Source organism: Microtus pennsylvanicus, chromosome 4 (assembly GCF_037038515.1).
Source record: "Microtus pennsylvanicus isolate mMicPen1 chromosome 4, mMicPen1.hap1, whole genome shotgun sequence".
Taxonomy (NCBI): domain Eukaryota; kingdom Metazoa; phylum Chordata; class Mammalia; order Rodentia; family Cricetidae; genus Microtus; species Microtus pennsylvanicus.
The window spans coordinates 18,106,955-18,125,229 of NC_134582.1; the positions used below are offsets into that span (position 1 = coordinate 18,106,955).

General features: G+C 44.0%; 1 protein-coding gene across 21 annotated transcripts in view; it reads right to left on the reverse strand.

The window, feature by feature from the left end:
• The window catches only part of Ldlrad4 (low density lipoprotein receptor class A domain containing 4), a 303,729-nt gene that overhangs the window by 171,041 nt on the left and 114,413 nt on the right, over positions 1-18,275 (reverse strand). For all 21 annotated transcript variants that reach the window (XM_075968382.1, XM_075968384.1, XM_075968377.1 and 18 more), the window contains one exon: positions 16,409-16,881. In XM_075968382.1, the coding sequence (XP_075824497.1) occupies positions 16,409-16,448 (40 nt within the window). In that variant the 5' untranslated portion in view covers positions 16,449-16,881. The remainder of the gene's footprint in view (positions 1-16,408; positions 16,882-18,275) is intronic.

An 18,275-nucleotide genomic window follows, 5' to 3' on the forward strand; every position in this document is an offset into this window, starting at 1 on the left:
ATATGATACATATCCATCTATATTCAAGGACAGGTCCCTAGAGGGCAATCAAGAATTTACACACATTCCCTACAGTGACCTCACATGACTTCCCATCCTCTGAGAAGAGGCATTAGTAGCCCTGCCACCACCACTGCGCCACCTATGCGCTTCCCACTTACTCGCAGCATGAGGCGTGGCCCCATGTGTACTATGAAGACAAGCTATTGGGCCAAAATTATCTCAGGGCCTGTACCTCGAGGCCTATAGGACAAGAAAAAAAAAGCCTGGCTTGAGTACTTCAAGGCCTGTAGGACAGAGAAAAGCCTGGCTCAAGTTTGAGTGAGGGTGAGACAGCTAAAACTAGGTAGATACCCCTCCAGCCAGAGGGAGGGTTTGGCTGCCTCTCATTGGCTGGAGGCACCCCCATATCACAGGATGTCACTTTAGCTTATATATGCATGAACCAAGATACTAGGATGGCTTGTGCCTTAGGGAAGGGTCCATGAGTCAATGGGTTGTGGCATCACAGAATGTCAGGACCCAGTCCCATACCAACCAGACTCTTGGGGTGACTCTTCAGACCCAGACCCAACTCTAGCCTCTTCTATTACTCAAGCCCTGATGACTGGACAGCAAAAGCAAACACCTGGGAAATGTTTCTTATGTGGTCAGCTGGTTCATTTTAAGAGGGATTGCCCACAAAAGGGCAATAAGACCCAGGTACGAAAGGGACCCCCTCCATTTCCCTGCCCTCGCTGCCACAAGGGGTACCCCACTGGGGTTCAGAATGCTTCTCCAAATTTGATATAAATGGGAAACCCATCACAAATAAACCTTTAAACTAGATGGGGGGGGGTGCCTTCCAGCCCCCTTAACCAAAGGAAGTAAAGATGCACCTTCAGTTAACTGGACCATTCCAATGGTAGAGGGGTTCCAACCCAATATGACTATGACCCTTGGGGTACAAAGATTCCACCGCCTGATAGACATGGGAGCTGACAGGATGGTCCTCAGAAAGGAAGCGGTCCTGACCAGCTGGAATCTCATAACTGGGCCGCCTATCACAGAGGTTGAGGGAAGGTCTATGTCTCAAGAAATGGCCGGTCCCATAACTTGGGTGGGGCTGAACAGAGACAAAGCAAAGTTCAGGCCTCTGATCCTCCCGGGGTTGTCTGCAAACCTCCTGGGACAAGATTTGTTAGGACAAACGGATGCTGTTATTACCACTGACCACCTAGCCTTTTATGATGATAAAACTGAGCAAAGTGTCATCAGGCAGATCCCCGTACCTGGATTCACCCCCAAAAGTAGAGGCCACTGCCCCCAGGATCCTCCTCATTAGGTTGGCACCTGGTAAGTGGGTATGGGTAGAGCAGAGGCCATTTCCTGAACTTAAACTTAAGATGCTCAAGGAAATCACCAGAAATCTGCTTAAAGAAAGACAGAGAAGGCCCTTGATGAGCCCCTGGAACAGCCTGCGTTTGTGATACATAAGCATAATGGGACCTGGAAAGTGTTACAGGACCTACAAGTAATCAATTCCCATATGGAGCTAGTAAGGCCCCTTTAAGGGGCTTACCTTGGGTCTCAGCAATCCCCTCCCAGTTTCACCTCACTGTAATCGATCTAAAGGATTGCTTCTTCTCAATTCTATTCATGAGAAAGATTGCAAAAAGTTCACCTTTTCCATTCCTACAGTTAACAACCTGACGAGAGATACAAATGGACTATTCTCCCCCAGGGGATGGCCAATAGTCTAGTCTTTTATCAACAATATTTGTAAAGTATCCTCTCTCTCCTTATTTTGACAAAAATAATACCCTTCCATATGTTTATATGGGTGATCTAATAATTGGGCATTTGGAAGAATCAGTGCTAGCTCCCTGGGAAGCTACTATTGTTGATGTCCTCCAAAAACATGACTTTAAAATAGCCCCAAACAAAATACAAAATATACCCCCATTTCATATATTGGGATCCCAATTAACACTCACTCAAGCCAAAGTGAATGGGCCCCAATTAATCCTGCCTGAGCCTCTCACTTTATCAGGGGGAAATGAATTGGGTAAGGCCCTGGTTGTCTTTAAAGACTGGGAGACTAGATGTGTTACATGATCTTCTGAGATCATTTCCTTGCCCCCTGAGGGTCGTCAGGCACTCACTGAATTCCTCAATGAGCTCCATCAGGCTTCTTTGACGAGATATAATCCTAACATTCCAATCCAAGGCTGGATATTATTAGGGAAAAAAGAGCATGCTGGCTGCCATTGTTCAGCAGTCACAACCACTAGAATGGGTACATACCACCCTGGCGGTCACTCCCAGAGAGTACTCTCTAGTCGATCAAATAGCTGAGAAGATCATAAAAATCGGGGACATGTCCCTCCAACATTATGGAAAAGATCCCTCTAAAGTAATAACTCTATTCAAACTTAAGTATTTAGAATGAACAGCCAGACATTTTTCTCAATTGAGCCTTGCCCTGGAGGGATTTCTGGGGACTCTGGACACCCAACTTTGGGCATTATTAATCATCAATATTTTAAATTTTCAAAAATCAAATGAACAAAATAGATTCCAGAAACATTGGGAATCCCTACCAACAAGGCCCTGCCTAAAGGTTAGGTGGATAGATCCTCTCATTAACCAATGGAGAGGCCCAGATCCCTTGTTGAAACAAGGCCAAGGATATGAATTTGTCTTCCCAGAGGGGAAACACCTATATGGCTACCTGCTCATAACTTAAAATTTCTCCCCTCCCCTCAGTACCCTGGAGAAGACCAAGATGACCAATAAAGAAAGAAAGAGATTATGGTGGACAACCCTTAAATTCAAACAAAAGAACAGAAAAAGAACCACTATCCAAGGGTTTATGAGCACTGCCAAATTACCCCTTAAAAGTTCACTCAACTATTTAATCAATATTTATTGAACCCCTATCTTCTAGGAGGTATTGGGGCCCTTTCTACAACTACATGATTAGAAGTTACAAGGGCTATGAAAAGGTCTGTGAAGCACAGACAGGCAGGTGGACAACCAAGGCAAGTCCACCACCCTCTCAACACGTGCACTGTTTGCATGGGAAGCTGACCAGGTGCCTCCTACCATTTGCCTAAGCAGTTGTTCACTTTTATTTCAATTTATTGATTGGGTGTTTAATTTCTCGTTGAGATTTTTGAGTTCTTTGTGTATTCTAGATATTAACCCTCTATCAGATGTATATCTAACAACTGTTTTCTACCATTCTCTATGTCATCTCTTCATTCAATCAACTATTTCTTTGGTAAGCAGAAACATTTAAATTTCATGAGGTCCCATCTGTTCATTGTCAGCATGGTTTCCCAAGCAACCGAAGTCCCATTAAGAAAGTCCTTGCTTGTGTCTATTCCGCCAAGTATTTTCTGCTTCTTTCTACGACAGTTTCAGAGTTCTGAACCTTACATTAAGGTCTTTGATCTATTTGGATTGATTTTGCACAGTGAAAGATGGGTATCTTATCTTCCTTCTATGTGTGAATATCCAGTTTCTCGATGCCATAATGAGGCAGCCTTTTCTCTGATGTATATTTTGGCATCTTTGTCAACAATCGCAAGATTTCAAAATATGTGTTTATATGTATGCCACCTATTCTACCGCATTGACCTACAGAGGTCTATGTTTGTGCTGGTGCCACGCTGTATGTGCTGTGCGTGGACGTACATACACATATAGAGGCCAGGATTGTTTTCTTCAGTTCCTTTCCACCTTGGGTTTTGAGGCAGGGTCTTTCACTGACCCTGGAGCTCACAGATTCAGCCAGACTAGCTGGCCCACAAGGCTCAGTGACCCTCCTGTCTCTACCTCTTCAGTGGCAGCATGCAGTGCCACAAAAGCTTCTTACATGGGTGCTAGGCAGATGTACTCATGTCTTTATGCTTGCAAGGCAAGCACTTTTCCCAATCGAGCCATCTCCCCAGCCCTGTGATGTGTTTCCCCCCTATGGCTCGGTAGTAGCTTACGGTGACGCCTATAGCATATTCTTTTTGCTCAGGGGTGTTTTTGCTATCTGGGCTCTTTTCTGTTTCCATATAAATTTTAAGATTGTTTTCTGTTTCTGTTAAAAATGACACTGGGATTTTGATGGGGACTGTATGGAATCCTCAGATTGCTTTTGATAATATAACCATTTTCACAACATTAATTCTTAGAGCATGTGAGCACAGAAATCTTTTTATTTCTTTCTTCAGTATTTTTCACTACAAGCCTCTTTCAGCTTCTGAGTTAGATTTATTTGTCGGTCAAGCTTCTTTTCTTTTTTAGGGAGGCAATGTGATTGGAGTTGTTTTCTAATTGATTTTGGCAGCCTGTTGATCATTGATATATAGGAAGGAGATCAAATGATTTATTCATGTTCTTTGTATTCTTGGGCAGTGGTTCTTTGAGCTACAGATGCTCATCTACTCCAAAGGAAGGTCAGAACTTGTGTTGGTATAGCTCAAGCAGGTGCTGGTACCCTGGACGATTGTGGGATAAATTTACAAAGTCATTAATGTAAGTAATGAACTGAGAGCCAATACCTTGTCTTGTTCATATTTGCATCCAACCACAGCTCAGCACTGGAGGTATAATGTATCACTGGGTCAAGTTTATCCCAGATAATCACACACTCTCAGTGAATCGAGGGAGATTCTATTTTCCCATGAGATACTATATTTATGTGACTCTTATAAGAACAGAAACCAGAGATTCTCTGGGGTTTTGTTCAGATCATCTATGCTGAGTTAAGCAGAAGACACTGAGGGGAAACAAGAGCATGTGTCCTCTTCAACACTAATTCTTGGGTTGTCCAAAACATAGCACAAAGTAAAACCGATCAAAAGAAAATCTTAAAATCAGCATCACTATGTTGCCATGTTCTTTGCTTCTTCAATTAATGTACAAGCATATCAGGCTATCATGTTAAATTTATAGAGATCTTCAAAGAGTCAAGGCCTACAGTCCTGGTCTGAGATTGCTGCTATAAACAGCCATTTCATTTTATTGCTGGATCAGTGTCTGGTGTCCAGAGGTCAAGGACTCAAATTCACTTTCGTTTGCCACATTCCCAACCTTCACACCCTAACAACTGGATTGTCCTACATAGTCATGATCTGGAGGGCACACGCCTCGTCCTGGAAGTAGAGAGAAGCTCCTCAGTAATTCCTTCCAAGTCTTCTCACCCAGTGCCCAACAGAACCAGCATGCTGAAATCCCCAACACTGGTAATAAGTTGTATCCAGCTATGAGTCAGCCCCCACCTGCATCATGAGAAACTGTACCTTGCATTGACTCGGTCTGCCTCCCACTCTGTCAAGATTCCAGAGCCCTGGCCCCACCCCAACACACATATACTAGTAGTCTCTGCTTTCAGTGGCAGACAGAATGATTAAACATGTCTGGGAATCCTAGAGTAAGCAGGTTTAGTACAAAGGTGAAGTTATTGTCTCCAGTAATACTGAAACATATGCTATTGAAGCCCAAGGGCAAAGAGGACATTCGTCTTCCTTTAGTGGGTCTGCACGACACCATACACTCTACAAAGGAATGCCCAGGTAAAATCATTCATGTCATTTTTTAATACATAGGGACTCTTGGCTTCTCATTCACGGGTCACTGCCATTAAAACAAACAACGACAACAGGATAAACCAGAATTCCTAGTCCTTCGGCACTGAGGAGACATAGGAGCTTGAATACAGGTCTCACTCATGCATGCTAGGCAAATGCTCTATCATGAAGCTACCTTCCACCAAGCCTTATAATTCTGTGAGACACACACCAAAATTTGATACAAAGCTACAGGTAGATTTTATCAGTCATAAATATACATAAAATTGGTACTTCTAAAAGTCACATAGCAAGAACCAACAGAAATTCTGTACTCAATCTAAAGAAAACAGATTAGGAAGAAATTGTCTCTCGCAATGAGAGCTGTCTTTGGTAGAGAGCATCCAGGAGCCTTTCAGAACAACATCATCCACACACCTTTCATATCAGTCCAAGGCAGCACAAAGGGCTTTGTGGGTTAAAACTTATTGGCAAGGGAGATGCTTGGAATGGTCAAAATGCTCATGTCCAACATACAAATGAGAAGAAGAGTTTCCCCTCGTTCAGATTACCTTCTGTGGCCAAAGCACAGACATATGAGACAGAAAAGAAAGCTTTGTGGCAGAGATGAAATTATTGGGATAGTATTATATTTAAGGAGATGGCCATGAACTTGTTAGTTTCTATCTTTCCTTCCTTGTGTGGTCATATATTCTTTATGTTTAGGTCATGATTTGCATGTAACTTGGATACATATTCCAAGGGGGTCCCGATGATCAAGAGCCTCAAGAGAAGGGAAAACAGAAGGGGAAAAAGCGCTTTTTCCATTCACATCTTTTTGAAAAGCAGTGTTTCTTGCTGAAAATATGATGAAAAGTGTGTCAGATGTTCTCATTCTAAGTGAGAAGTAACACACGATGTCAAGACTGAAAACCGCCTTGGCAAAGAGCCACCGTTCGTTGCCACTGCAATATCACTAGGCTGTTGTCCCCTGATGAAGACCAATTCCCCTTGGAAACTGCGTTTGCGACTCTGATGTAAACTGGCAGCAGTGTTTTCTGCTGGAAGCAAGAGAAATTGAAAGGAATGCACAATTAGAAATGGCCTGGAGGAGGTGAGATTGGTCCAGGCTCAGACAGGAGGACCAGGGCGGAGAGCAGGTGCCATCCTCCACAAGGATGCTCCCAAATACAAGGTGGAAAGTGTGATCGTGGTAGCTGTTGTTTCTTCCGTGTCCCTCAATTCTGCTGCAAACAAGTCCGGGCCCTCCAGGATCAAGAAGCAGCTCTGCTGGACTGGCTCTCAGTTCTCAATGATTAACAGTGAGAATTTGCTGAGCCAGGCTCTGCCCGTCTCTCCTGTAACTTCTACCAGTGTGTTTCAGCCATGTGCTTACAGAGTGCCAGAAAATACAGACACTGGAGTGACTTTGAATATATAAGGTCTTTTAGTGGAGCCAGTGTTTGAGAAGTGAACAGTTTTCACAAAGCAATGATTCAAGGAAAAGAAATAGTACGCTATATTTAATACATACACATACGCTGCTTGCTAAAATTTATGGATTCTCTCTCTTGGTGGGGCGAGAGGGAGTTAAGTGATTATCCAAGTGTCCAGCCTGCCTCTGAGCATGTGACCATATAGATGACTGTCATGTGGTTTCTGAAACCCCATCTCACTTCAAACCCAGCTTTCTCATTGTCTCTTCCACACTGGATGGACCTTGCAGAGACCTTGCCACACCCTCTTGTTAACAGCAATCATCACCACACTGTGACAACGCCACCACCACCTTATCTCCTTTCTCCAGCTTATTTTCTGTAAGATGTAGTAGCTGCTTCTGGAAATTGCACGAGCTTTGGGTCGAGGTCTCTATTATCTGTTTCCCCAGCCACCATGTAAATTCCATGAATGTGAACGAGACCTGACTCTGTCTTATTCATCATATACCACAATCCTGACTGCAGTGCCTCGTATACAGCAAGGGCTCAGTACATACATGTCTACGTGTCAAATAAATAAATCTAAACGTGGACTTGTGAACCACTAGATAAACCCTGTCCATTTATCCTTACAGTAAAAAAACAAGGCCTCATCCTATCCCCAAGTGTTTTCAGAGAATGTGTAAGAAGAGAAAGACCATACATATATGTGTTCTTGACGCCAATAAACTCACAAATATGTATAACCCCGGTCGGAATTCCTGCTAAAAACAGAAATTCTTTCATGTCTCTGGGATCTTACAGGACATCAGAAAGTACATCAAATGCTTCCGAAGCACTTATACATACAAAACTAATCCCTCTTTTCCCACATACACTAAAACAAGTATAGATGATAATGATACAACCCCAAAGAACCTTGTCATCAAGATAAACTACTAGATGACATGTTTTCCTGTTTTGAAAGTCATTCCCAGCCCCTCACCACGTACCTAGGCATTTTTAAGTTACTAAAGACAATTCCTCATTCAGAAGGTTGGACACTCTTGGTCTAGTAGAAAAGACAATGAAAATCAACAAGAGGACCAAGGTCGATGACCTCCAGGCTCAAAAATACTTCTGAAACCCATAAGACAAGAGGACGGGGAGACAGCACGAACAAGACAATACATAAACCATTTATGGGCATATGTAATGGGAATTACATTTCTGCATTGCTACAGAATGTACCAAAAATAAATTGTATCTAAGTGATATATATGTAATAAAGTCTGTGGGGTGAAATCATCACATCTCTCCATTCAGAACAATCCATTGCATAGAGACATTAGTTGACTTTAAAGATATATACAAGAATCAGAAACTTATTTTGTTATAGTGATTTAGCAAATTAACTACAAAGTATATGTTCACATGAGCGTATATCATAACTTCCGGTGCTGCCAGCGCTGAAAGTCTCTTTATCAACAGGGGCAGTTCTCTGGGAAGTGTCTCCGATCTCACCAGCAAATATGCAAATTTGCAGAGCTGCTAAAGTTCTCAGAGATGGCAAGTTTGCCGCTGTCAATAATGTGAGTCTATAGCCAACAGTCTCTTGAGGCCCTAAAGCCATGCTTTCCGTAGCAACAATGTCCCTGAATAAGACTAACTATGGCCTACTTACTATATATGTCTCATACACAGTTCTAACTGCTTGACACATCTGCAGTCAAGGAATGTTCCCCTCCTCAGCCCTGTAAATGATGCGATCAGTTTCCCTCAGTGAGGAAAGTGAGACACAGAGAATTGTTGCTTTTCACCCAATATGACACAGACTCATGTGGCAGAGCCGTGATTCGAACCCAAGTAATCTGACTAATGCTACAGATGTGTAAACACACCACCGTCCTTTCTCCCTCTAGCTAAAAACATACAGAACACCTTAGGACACATTCACATCTTAGAACATAGCCAATTCCACTATCAATGTTTTAGATGGCTCTTGCAAAAAAAATCCTAAGAGGTATATGTGTTGTGGTGGAGGAAGCAAGAGAAAGGCCTGTTCCATGGGGAAAGGTCAACTTCTCAGCTCAGAATGAGATCCCTTAGAAGGAGTCAAAAATCCAGTTCACTGCTGGGCACAAGTCCATAATGACAACCATCACTGGTTTTTTATCATGGTCTTGAGTAAATGGACAAAACCAGTCTTATAGGTAGATTAAAAGATAAATATTTGCCACACAAAAAGCTAGCCCTAGCCCCCAACTGTCTGACCTTTACACCTCATGTTGATCGTGCTGCTGAAAATCCCACTCCTCTTAAAGGGCAACCACTCCCACAGCGATCCTTTCAGCTTCACGGCATGTCAGTAAAGGTGAGTGTGATGCAGCACTGTGGTCTGTCCTCCTGCTCTACACCTAGTTGGGGATCTGACCACAGTTACGCTGATCTATCATGCCCAGGAACCACGACCTCAACCAACACGCCAAGACTTTCATATGCTCCAAACTAGGAGTGGAGACCCAGGAAGGTCAGACACGTTGCTCTGAAAACTTCCATAACCATCCACAGGTCAGGGGAGCCGTTGACTAAAAGGTCCCAGAAGCAAAAGGGTGCATGGGAATAAAGCTGGAGCAGAAGCAACCCTGATGAACCAACACAGCTTGGGCTGGCAGAACACAGAAGCACATGCAGAGAGGTTAGAAACAACAAACCACTAAAAACCCTTGGCTTAAATTCAGTTTCAATACCTCTAGCTCCACTCCCACTTTTCCCAAGAAAAAAAAACAGATTCTAGGCAGGCAAGTTAAGAAGTCACCTAGGATGCCCATCTACACCAGTGGAGGAGGCCCGGACACTTGGCTGAAAACAATACCTACATATCTCAGTGAACACCGAGACGTTGAGGGAAAGAAGGCATGCAATCAGACAGGTAGGAAAGTGCAGAGGATTCAGGAGGAGAGGAGGGAAGGGAGACAGTGACCAGAATACATTACAAAAGGACACAAACCATTCCACCCGCACCCAAAAGAAAAGAAAAAAATAGTATGGAACAGAGGAAGCTGTCACTGTGTGAGCAATCTGCGATGCTGAAAGGACCCTGATGGATACTCTACAGGGAAGCAAACCTCATACAGTAGAAAGTGGACCGTCACCCGAGGGACTTGGGATAAGCTCAGTGACAGACACAGACCAGATCAGCAACAAATAATCACCTCTCGTCACAGTGGGCACCAAAGCAGGACAGGAGAGTTGGTTCAGTGGCAAAGCAAATTGATGGGAGAAACTACCATTTTCTTCCGAACATCCCACAAAGTTTAAAGACTTTTGTTCTTCTGGCACCACATGATTGTTTCTGCCTTCTCATTCCCCTTCCTCAGTTAAGAACCAGGTTAAAATCTTATCTCTATCAAAATAAGTTCAACAGCACTGGTTTGATTTGGGGCGCAGGTGGTGGTGATAGTGTGTTTGCTTACAAAACCACTTTTACTGTGTAACATAAGATGTAGTCTTTCAATCACACAAAATGAACTATTTTAATTCTTTTTTTGGTAAACTGTGACATTAACTACGCTCACACTGCTATGCAGCCATCATCACTATAGTTCATTTTTGTCTCAAGCTCTGTGAACTCTAAATCCAAAACAAGAGTAACCAGATTGAGAATAAAGGTAGACACATAAAAAAAAGTCTTTATCTCCAAGTTAAGGCACACACTCGCCGGGAGTTTCTGATAATTCAGACAGAAGTAGAGACTACTCTGTCCCTTAGGGCTGGCAGACGCTGGTAAGCCTGCCAACTCCCAGGGGACATGGAACAAATGGTCCCTTCCCCTTCGGGCACTAAGAAGGCTCATGATCTGCTTGGCAACCAGGGCATGGTTCAAAGATCTTTTCCCAAGATTTTGTTCATGATTCTTCTCTCTTGCTCCTACTGAAAAGCAGTTTATAGGATCTTTTAAAAGATACACTCTAGGCAACTTTGGGGAGTGTGGGCTGAAGTCATCTATGGGTCATTCCAAGGGCATGACCTTGAAGACTACGGCAGAGAACCAGAAGTTGCAGATATCTGGGGTAGGCAGAAGGCCCTTCAGATCCTTCAGAACAGCGTCCTTCCTGTGTGTGCATGCGCACACTAGCCACGCCTCCAGGAAGACCAAAATCCACTTGCAAAACCAATAGGAGAAAGAAGGCATCCCAACTACTCAGTTTAAGGCTTCTTCCCTTTTACTCTTTAGTAGCTAAGAACATACGTCCGCCAGCACCCATAAAGAACTTTTCTTTTCAGATATCTGAAGACAATTAATTGACTCTTATCCTCCTCATGGGTAAAACAAACATAAGAGAGGCTTACTACAAATTCTATAGAAATCGGATCCTCTGGCATAGCTCTCCAAGGTTAAACGGGTTTCCTCCTGTCATGGAAATAGTCTGCTTAAGCCTGTAAGAATTTTGTAGAACCTTGAGGTATCTAAGTGTGGTATCAGAGACAGCGAAGACACACATTCTTAACCTTGGCGGGATGCTCACCAAGTCACTCTGAAGTATAAGCTTCAGGCCCTCCCTAAATGTAGCAGGAGGTCTAAGGATGGAGACTGACTGACAGTGTCTAAAATTCTTATTTCCCTCAGGCATGAGATACCAGGTCTTTGTTATGCCACAGCGTCTTATCTTCCAGCAGTGTACATATCTTCATCATTACACAATTGCCTCAACATGCTGGGAATAAAAGCTCTGTGGAAGAATAAAAACAGTATACTTAAGACCACCTAAGTTTTTAACTACCCTACATTACTTAACATGGAGGTGATGAACCTCACACGGTGCCTTCGGCCTGCCTGTGGCGCAGCATGTACCAGAGTCTCTTGTATGCCTGTGGGAGGTGGACAAGGGTTTCCACCATCTCAGCTGAATGCTGGGAAGCAACCCACTGATTCAGAACACACTGGTTGTGAACAAGCAGCAACTGGCAAGTCAAAGGAACTGATGTTAGCATAGCCTTAAAAGGAAGGATTAACCAAGGCTCTCGGGAAATTGAATCATAAGCTTTAATAAATTTCACTACTTCAGACCATTAATTCTGTTCTGGGGGCTTATCCTACAGAAATAATCAAGCCTGCAGAAGGGCTTTTATGCACGAAGGTATTCATCAAGATGAAAAGGTGCATATTCAACGACCAGAAAGTGATTTTAAAAGTCAAGTGTATAAAAAGGATATTATACAGTAATTTAAAGCCATATTTATAAAAAATGTTCATACTGTAATACAAAAAGCGAATGATCCACTTCTACAATTGAACATGCATTATGAACACAGCTCTGGATGAGGAATTTCGCACAGGGGGAAAGATTGAAAGGATCTAAGTTGGATGCTAACAGAGAAAGTTTGTACAGGACGGCCATGAATTTGTAACTCATTTACTCTTTTGACTTGTCTACGCTTTCCAAATCTTCTTACAATGAGCAGATATTACTTACAAAGCAAAGGTTTTGGATTTTTTTTCCTACAAATTATCACCTAAGCAACTAAGATCATTTTTCAATATGTTCTGAAAACATCAAAAACAATCTATCAATTCCTGTATACATAGATTAGCCCAAGAAAACCCTGCTGGAAAGATGATCTTCATCGAGGGGTAGCGCTACACTCACTCTGAGCAAAGGATGGAAGAGCAGACTTCTCACCACATGGTGAGGGAAGGGGAAAGGGCTCCCAAGTTTTCACCACCTTCAATGTCACAGACTTCAAACAAGCGATGGCCTTCCCATGCAAACATAGCCTCAGAGGCCACCTGCTCTTCCCACAGCCAGATTGCAGTCTCCTGAGCCTCGGCCTCCAAACAAAATCGCTTCCTACGTGATTATGGGACAGATTCTTTTAAGCTGAGGTATAATCAATGGCATAGTGACTTTTTTCCTTGTCCCGAAGCAAGAGTTAAAGCAAAGGACAAATGCCTTGAGTTGGGCACCATTGAGAACACACAAAGCAACATTCTTTCCTCTTAGCCCGGACAATTAGCAAACTCGCTCCCATCTTTACTTCAAGAGCACGTGGGATGAAAATAAAAAGAACAAAAAGCAACTAAGAAATCAGCAGTATCTGTCTTTCACCGTCGAGGTCAACAGCTCCATCCAGTTGTTTATCTTTTCCATCACATCATAGAAACTGTGACAAGTGGCACAAAGAGGAGCGGGCACAGGAGCTAAGCTAACGAGTCAAGGCTATGGGAACCCCCGGCAGGCTAGCCCGGTTTCTTAGCTACTTTTCCTAGTACTCAATAAAACACCCTGACAAAGGCAACTTAAGGGAGAATGGGTTAGTTGTGGCTCAGACATCTGAGTTACAGCAGAAGCGTGGGACAGCTGGTCACACAACAGCCACAGTCAAACAGCAGAAAGTGATGAACGCTTGCACTCAGCTCCCCTATATACACTACTGGATCTTAGCCCAGGGAAAGGTGCCGCCCACTGCCCACCTTATGAATCACCTCAATCAGCATAGCCTCCCACAGGCATCTCCAGAAGCCATCTCCCAGGTGACTCTAGACCTCGTCAGTTGACAGTTGAGATTAACCATCAGAGCCAAGTATTTACACGTCCTTGATTTGTCTCACTAGTCACTTCCTAGAAACGTGGGGAGGCTACAAGCCATCGTCCTGAATGCATACAATAGTACCGGGCACCCAATAGCATCTTATAATGAGATGGTTAGTTAAGGAAGACGCAAACGGCACACCTTCATTTGAAACAGTCTCCCAGCCCATCTTTGGTCTCTCCTGAGACACCGTTCTATGATCCTGGCATTCTGCACTTCAAGGCGTTTATGGACACAAAAATCCATGGTGTTGTTAGAATAAAGGTAGGTCCGGATTTGGCAGATTTAGCTGACACGGAGACTGACCAAATTCTGATCACTGAGGGCAAAATCCAGGTAGCTGTATGGTTCCCCGACTGAATCCAATATATAGCTAGACATGAACAGGACACTGAAAGCTGCAAAATGATTTAGTAAGCAAAGGCATTTGCCACCAAGTCTGATGACCTGAGTCCACCCCCAGGTCACATATGAGAAAGAGTAAGAACTGACTCCGTCTGGTCTCTACATGTGCACCATGGCATTGTGTGTACATGTATGTGTGCGCACACACACACACACACACACACACGCTTAACTAAGTAAGTACTAACTGTAGAAAGCAGTAGAGGAGGACACTGAAAGGGAAAACTAAAAAGAAGGCCACTGTCACTTCCAACTCTGGGCTCTACCAATCGTTCTCCATGGCCCAGCAACACCGTCATGACAGTACTGGCCTCAGAGGTGCTGAGACACTCAGGGCCCAGCATGCTGAGCTCTCAGACATATTAGCCACAGTCATCACTTTGCCACCAATACTGCCCTTGCTCGCATGACTGTTACTGAAGCAGGCTGACACAAGGAACAGATAAAAGGACGACAAAGAATTAGAGCTCTGGAGAAAGTATGAGATAAGAAAATGTGAGCTGGGAAGGAGGTGCCTGAGAGGGTGGGCGGAGGGAGCTGCGGGGAGCAGATACAGTCGGTAATTACAGTAACGGCTATCCTTTCCTTGGGCTTTAATGTCTGAAAAGCCCTAGCTATGGTACCTAGCAGGGATGCTCCAAGCAGAATGTGGAGCTGCCTGTTACTTCATAGAAAGCCACACGTTGGCCTGTCTTTTTCTTTTTTTCCCCTTGGGGTGAAGGGGCGGGAGGATTGGGTACCACCAAGTGGAAACCACAATGAACCGGATGGCAAGGCAAGATAGGACGCAGCCTCCGGAATCAGGGAGAAAATAACAAGTACAGGAACTAGTCAGATCCTTGGGAGCAGCGATGTCAGGGTTAACATCACTGGGATGTTCCTGTCTGGGACTAGGCTGGTGTGATGAGCCCAGGGTTCCTCCTCCTCAGGTTTATCTTGTCCCACATCCTTTGCCTTTTCTATTCTGGTCCTCTCTTCTCAAACTGCTTTTAAGAGCCACTTGACATGCATCTCTACCCTTAGTTGCCTTCTGGATATCAAGGAAGCTAAGTGACATCTGACCACTTCACAGAGATGCTTCAAAGTCACTACCCTCCACATGGAAGGGAGTATGACTTCCATGAGTAAGCAGGTTTTTTAACCTAAACAACCAGAGGGGCATGGGTTAAGCAATTATTAGAAGGTGGAGATTATAGCCCAAGACATCTGAAGACAATTCTAGAGAGCTTGGCTTTGTCCTGTCTTCTAAGTCTATGTTTAAATATCTTTAGCCATGATCATTTGAGGATAACCTTCCCCATCACAGCTCCAGACAGAAATGTATGAGATCAGACCCCCCAGGTGACAGCTATGGTGCTGAGACCTTTAGAGTTGACCCATGCTCCCTCAGTGAGGATGAGGAGCGGTCAGGGCTGGACCTGGTCACCTAACTCCACAACAGAACTCTGACTCCACATCTCATTCCAGTGTCCTTAGTCTTCCCGAGAGAGTACGGCGGGGGCCTAGGGCACCTTCATTAACAGAGACATGAGAAGGAACTGAGCGAGGAAAGAGTCTACCGAATGCCCCTGTGGCTCCCAATTCCTAACCTCGACTCCATTGTCCAGAGACCCCAACATCCTGACCCACTCTCGCTACAAAATTGGAAAAGCCAACAGTTCAAGATTCATAAGACATCAACACAGTTCACTTTTCCTACTTCTATTATCTTCTCTTTTAAGTAAAACACGCAAAACCCAAAAATGGCTCTTTTTACATAAATATTTTTCCTGGATTCCATAAGGTTCTTTTTACATAAAATCATTTTCCCTAGGTTCCATACTGTTCCCAACAAACAAGGAGCCATAGGTCCAGAAGACAAAGTTGTTTCCCAAATTAAATTAAAGAGCCAGAACTCAAAATAAAAAGTCACTGTAATCTCCACAGCCATGGTTCTAGCGTTAGCCAAAGTGACTCCTCATAAAATGTGCAAACTGCTGGCCAGCAGGGGAAAAAAAATCAACAATAAATCCTGATTTAATTCTAGCTTCTCTGAAGGTTCATTTGCAAGGAGTGATCCTAACTGCAAAGTTAACTCGGCCACGGCGGCCCACCACCACATTAGCTAGCTCTTTGTCTGATAACCAGAAGATGGAAAGTAAAAATGGGAAGGGAAAGGTTACTGGTCAGAAATGCATTTCCCTTGGAGAGTTTTCCTAGCCCTTTAAAAAAAATCACTAATGCATTGTTCTGCAAATGATACAGCCCTATTTAGAGAAAGGCAGCAAAGTATACTATTATTTTGTCGAAATCGGTTACCATGGCAGCCTGAACCCTTGACTCTGCATGGCCTTCGGCTTATATGTTTAAATATACTTCTATGTTATATACCGTTGTTTGGTATTTTGTTACACAGTACCTGATAGTGAAATCAAAGCCTCCCAATTATGTGGAGGGTGTTCTCACCTGTGAACGCATTTGTGGCCTGAAAACCAGCTTCCGGCATACTGCTCCCCAGACAAGCCTGTGTTTCAATTCTTAACTAGTCCTGTTGTGAAGAAACCGCCCGGGCAAGGGCTCAGGTCACTTCCATCTTAGCCTGTCCAAGTCCATCACTCTGCTGGTCCAACTTGGGGGAGCATCTGATGCCCGCCGGCTGTGCTCCCACACCCTGTGAGCAGGCACTACCTGGATGGCACACAGTCTAACAGCATGTGGGGCACAGTCACATCAGCCGTCCAGCCAGAGAGCTGAAGCCATGGTGAGGTCAGGAACGAAGAAGCTGTCCTGCTGAAATCCCGCTGTCCCACCTCAAAACAAAGGGCTCCTTGGCCTCCTGGCAGCCAGCATCTCCCAAGAAGTAGGCAGTCGCAGCCTCACCAGGGGCTCTCAGGATGTTCGGAGCAGGTACTCTCTGCGCTCTGCTTCTTCTGTTCTGGCTGAAATTAAAAAGAAAGAAGTCACTTTCTTCAGGGCCATGGGAAACAGTGAGAGCAACAGACCTACTGGGCATGGTGGTGTCTACCTGTCATCCCAGTCCTGGGAGGCTGAGGCAGTCACTGAGAGGAGAAGCAGACTTTACATCGAGAGGCCTTGCCTCACAAAACAACACACCAGCAGATTAATAGGACGACAAAATTAAAAATTAAAACACAGCTCAGCTAGGACCATGACCCTTCTGTGAACACTGGGGTAACTGGTGAGGGGGACACCCCCATTTATAACTCTCAAACACATTATCCATTTTAAGCCACTCTAATAGCAGATATAAGCCCACAATCTCCAAACATCTTTCTTCTGCTACTTAGACTTCACACACACACTTCAGGAACTGATTTCCTGGGGTCTTAGAAGTGGTCTTTAGTTCCTGTCAACTGCCATCGGTGCTCCAAGAATGAGCAATTAAGATCTGAAGGGAGCTTACACTATAGTGAAGTGAAGCTTACCCAAGGGATGAAAGGTGATTTCATCCTTATCAGAACACATGACACAGCCCACCAACAGAATGGAGACAATTCCAAACAACCAGCTACAGAGAAGCGGAAAAGACATTTAATAAACTTCACTATCCCCCAACCCTGGGAGAAAAGCCCTCAGCATTAGGTATAGAAAGAACACACTTCAGCACAAAAAGGTGACATAGAGCTGCAGCCAATACCATTCCAATGAGAAAGGCTGAAAAGTTTTCATCTAAGACCAGGAACAAGGCAAGCACATCTATCAACACCACACCCACTCACCACAGCATCCGACGCCCGAGCTGGAGAAAAAAGGCAAGAGAAAAAAAATGAAAAGCATCCAATTTAGAAATGAAGCCAAACTGTCCTTGCTGGCAGACACCTGGGATTGTATATGCAGAAGAACATAGTCTAGTGAAGATTGCTAGAACTAATACATTTAGTAAAGTTGAGAGCTAAAATATCAACATTTTATAAAAATAAGAACCATTTTTATATATCAGTGCAAACTTACTAAGAAAGAAATAAAAATATTCCAATTCACAATGCCTACAGGAAGCCGGTGGTGGTGGTGTATGCCTTTAATCCCAGCACTCAGGAGGCAGAGGCAGATGGACCTCTGTGAGTTTGAGGCCAGCCTGGTCTACAAAGCAAGTTCTAGGACAGCCAGGGCTGTTACAAGGAGAAACCCTGTCTCAAAAAACAAAACCAAAGAAGGAGGAGAACACAGAAGATAGACAAGCAGAAAGAACGAGGGTGGGAGGGAGGCAGGAAAGGAGGAAGGAAGGGAAAAAAACAATGTCTACAAGAATGAGGAGGAAGAATAGAAGGGAAAGAAAGAAAGAGGGAAGGAAGGAAGGAGAGAAAGAAGACAG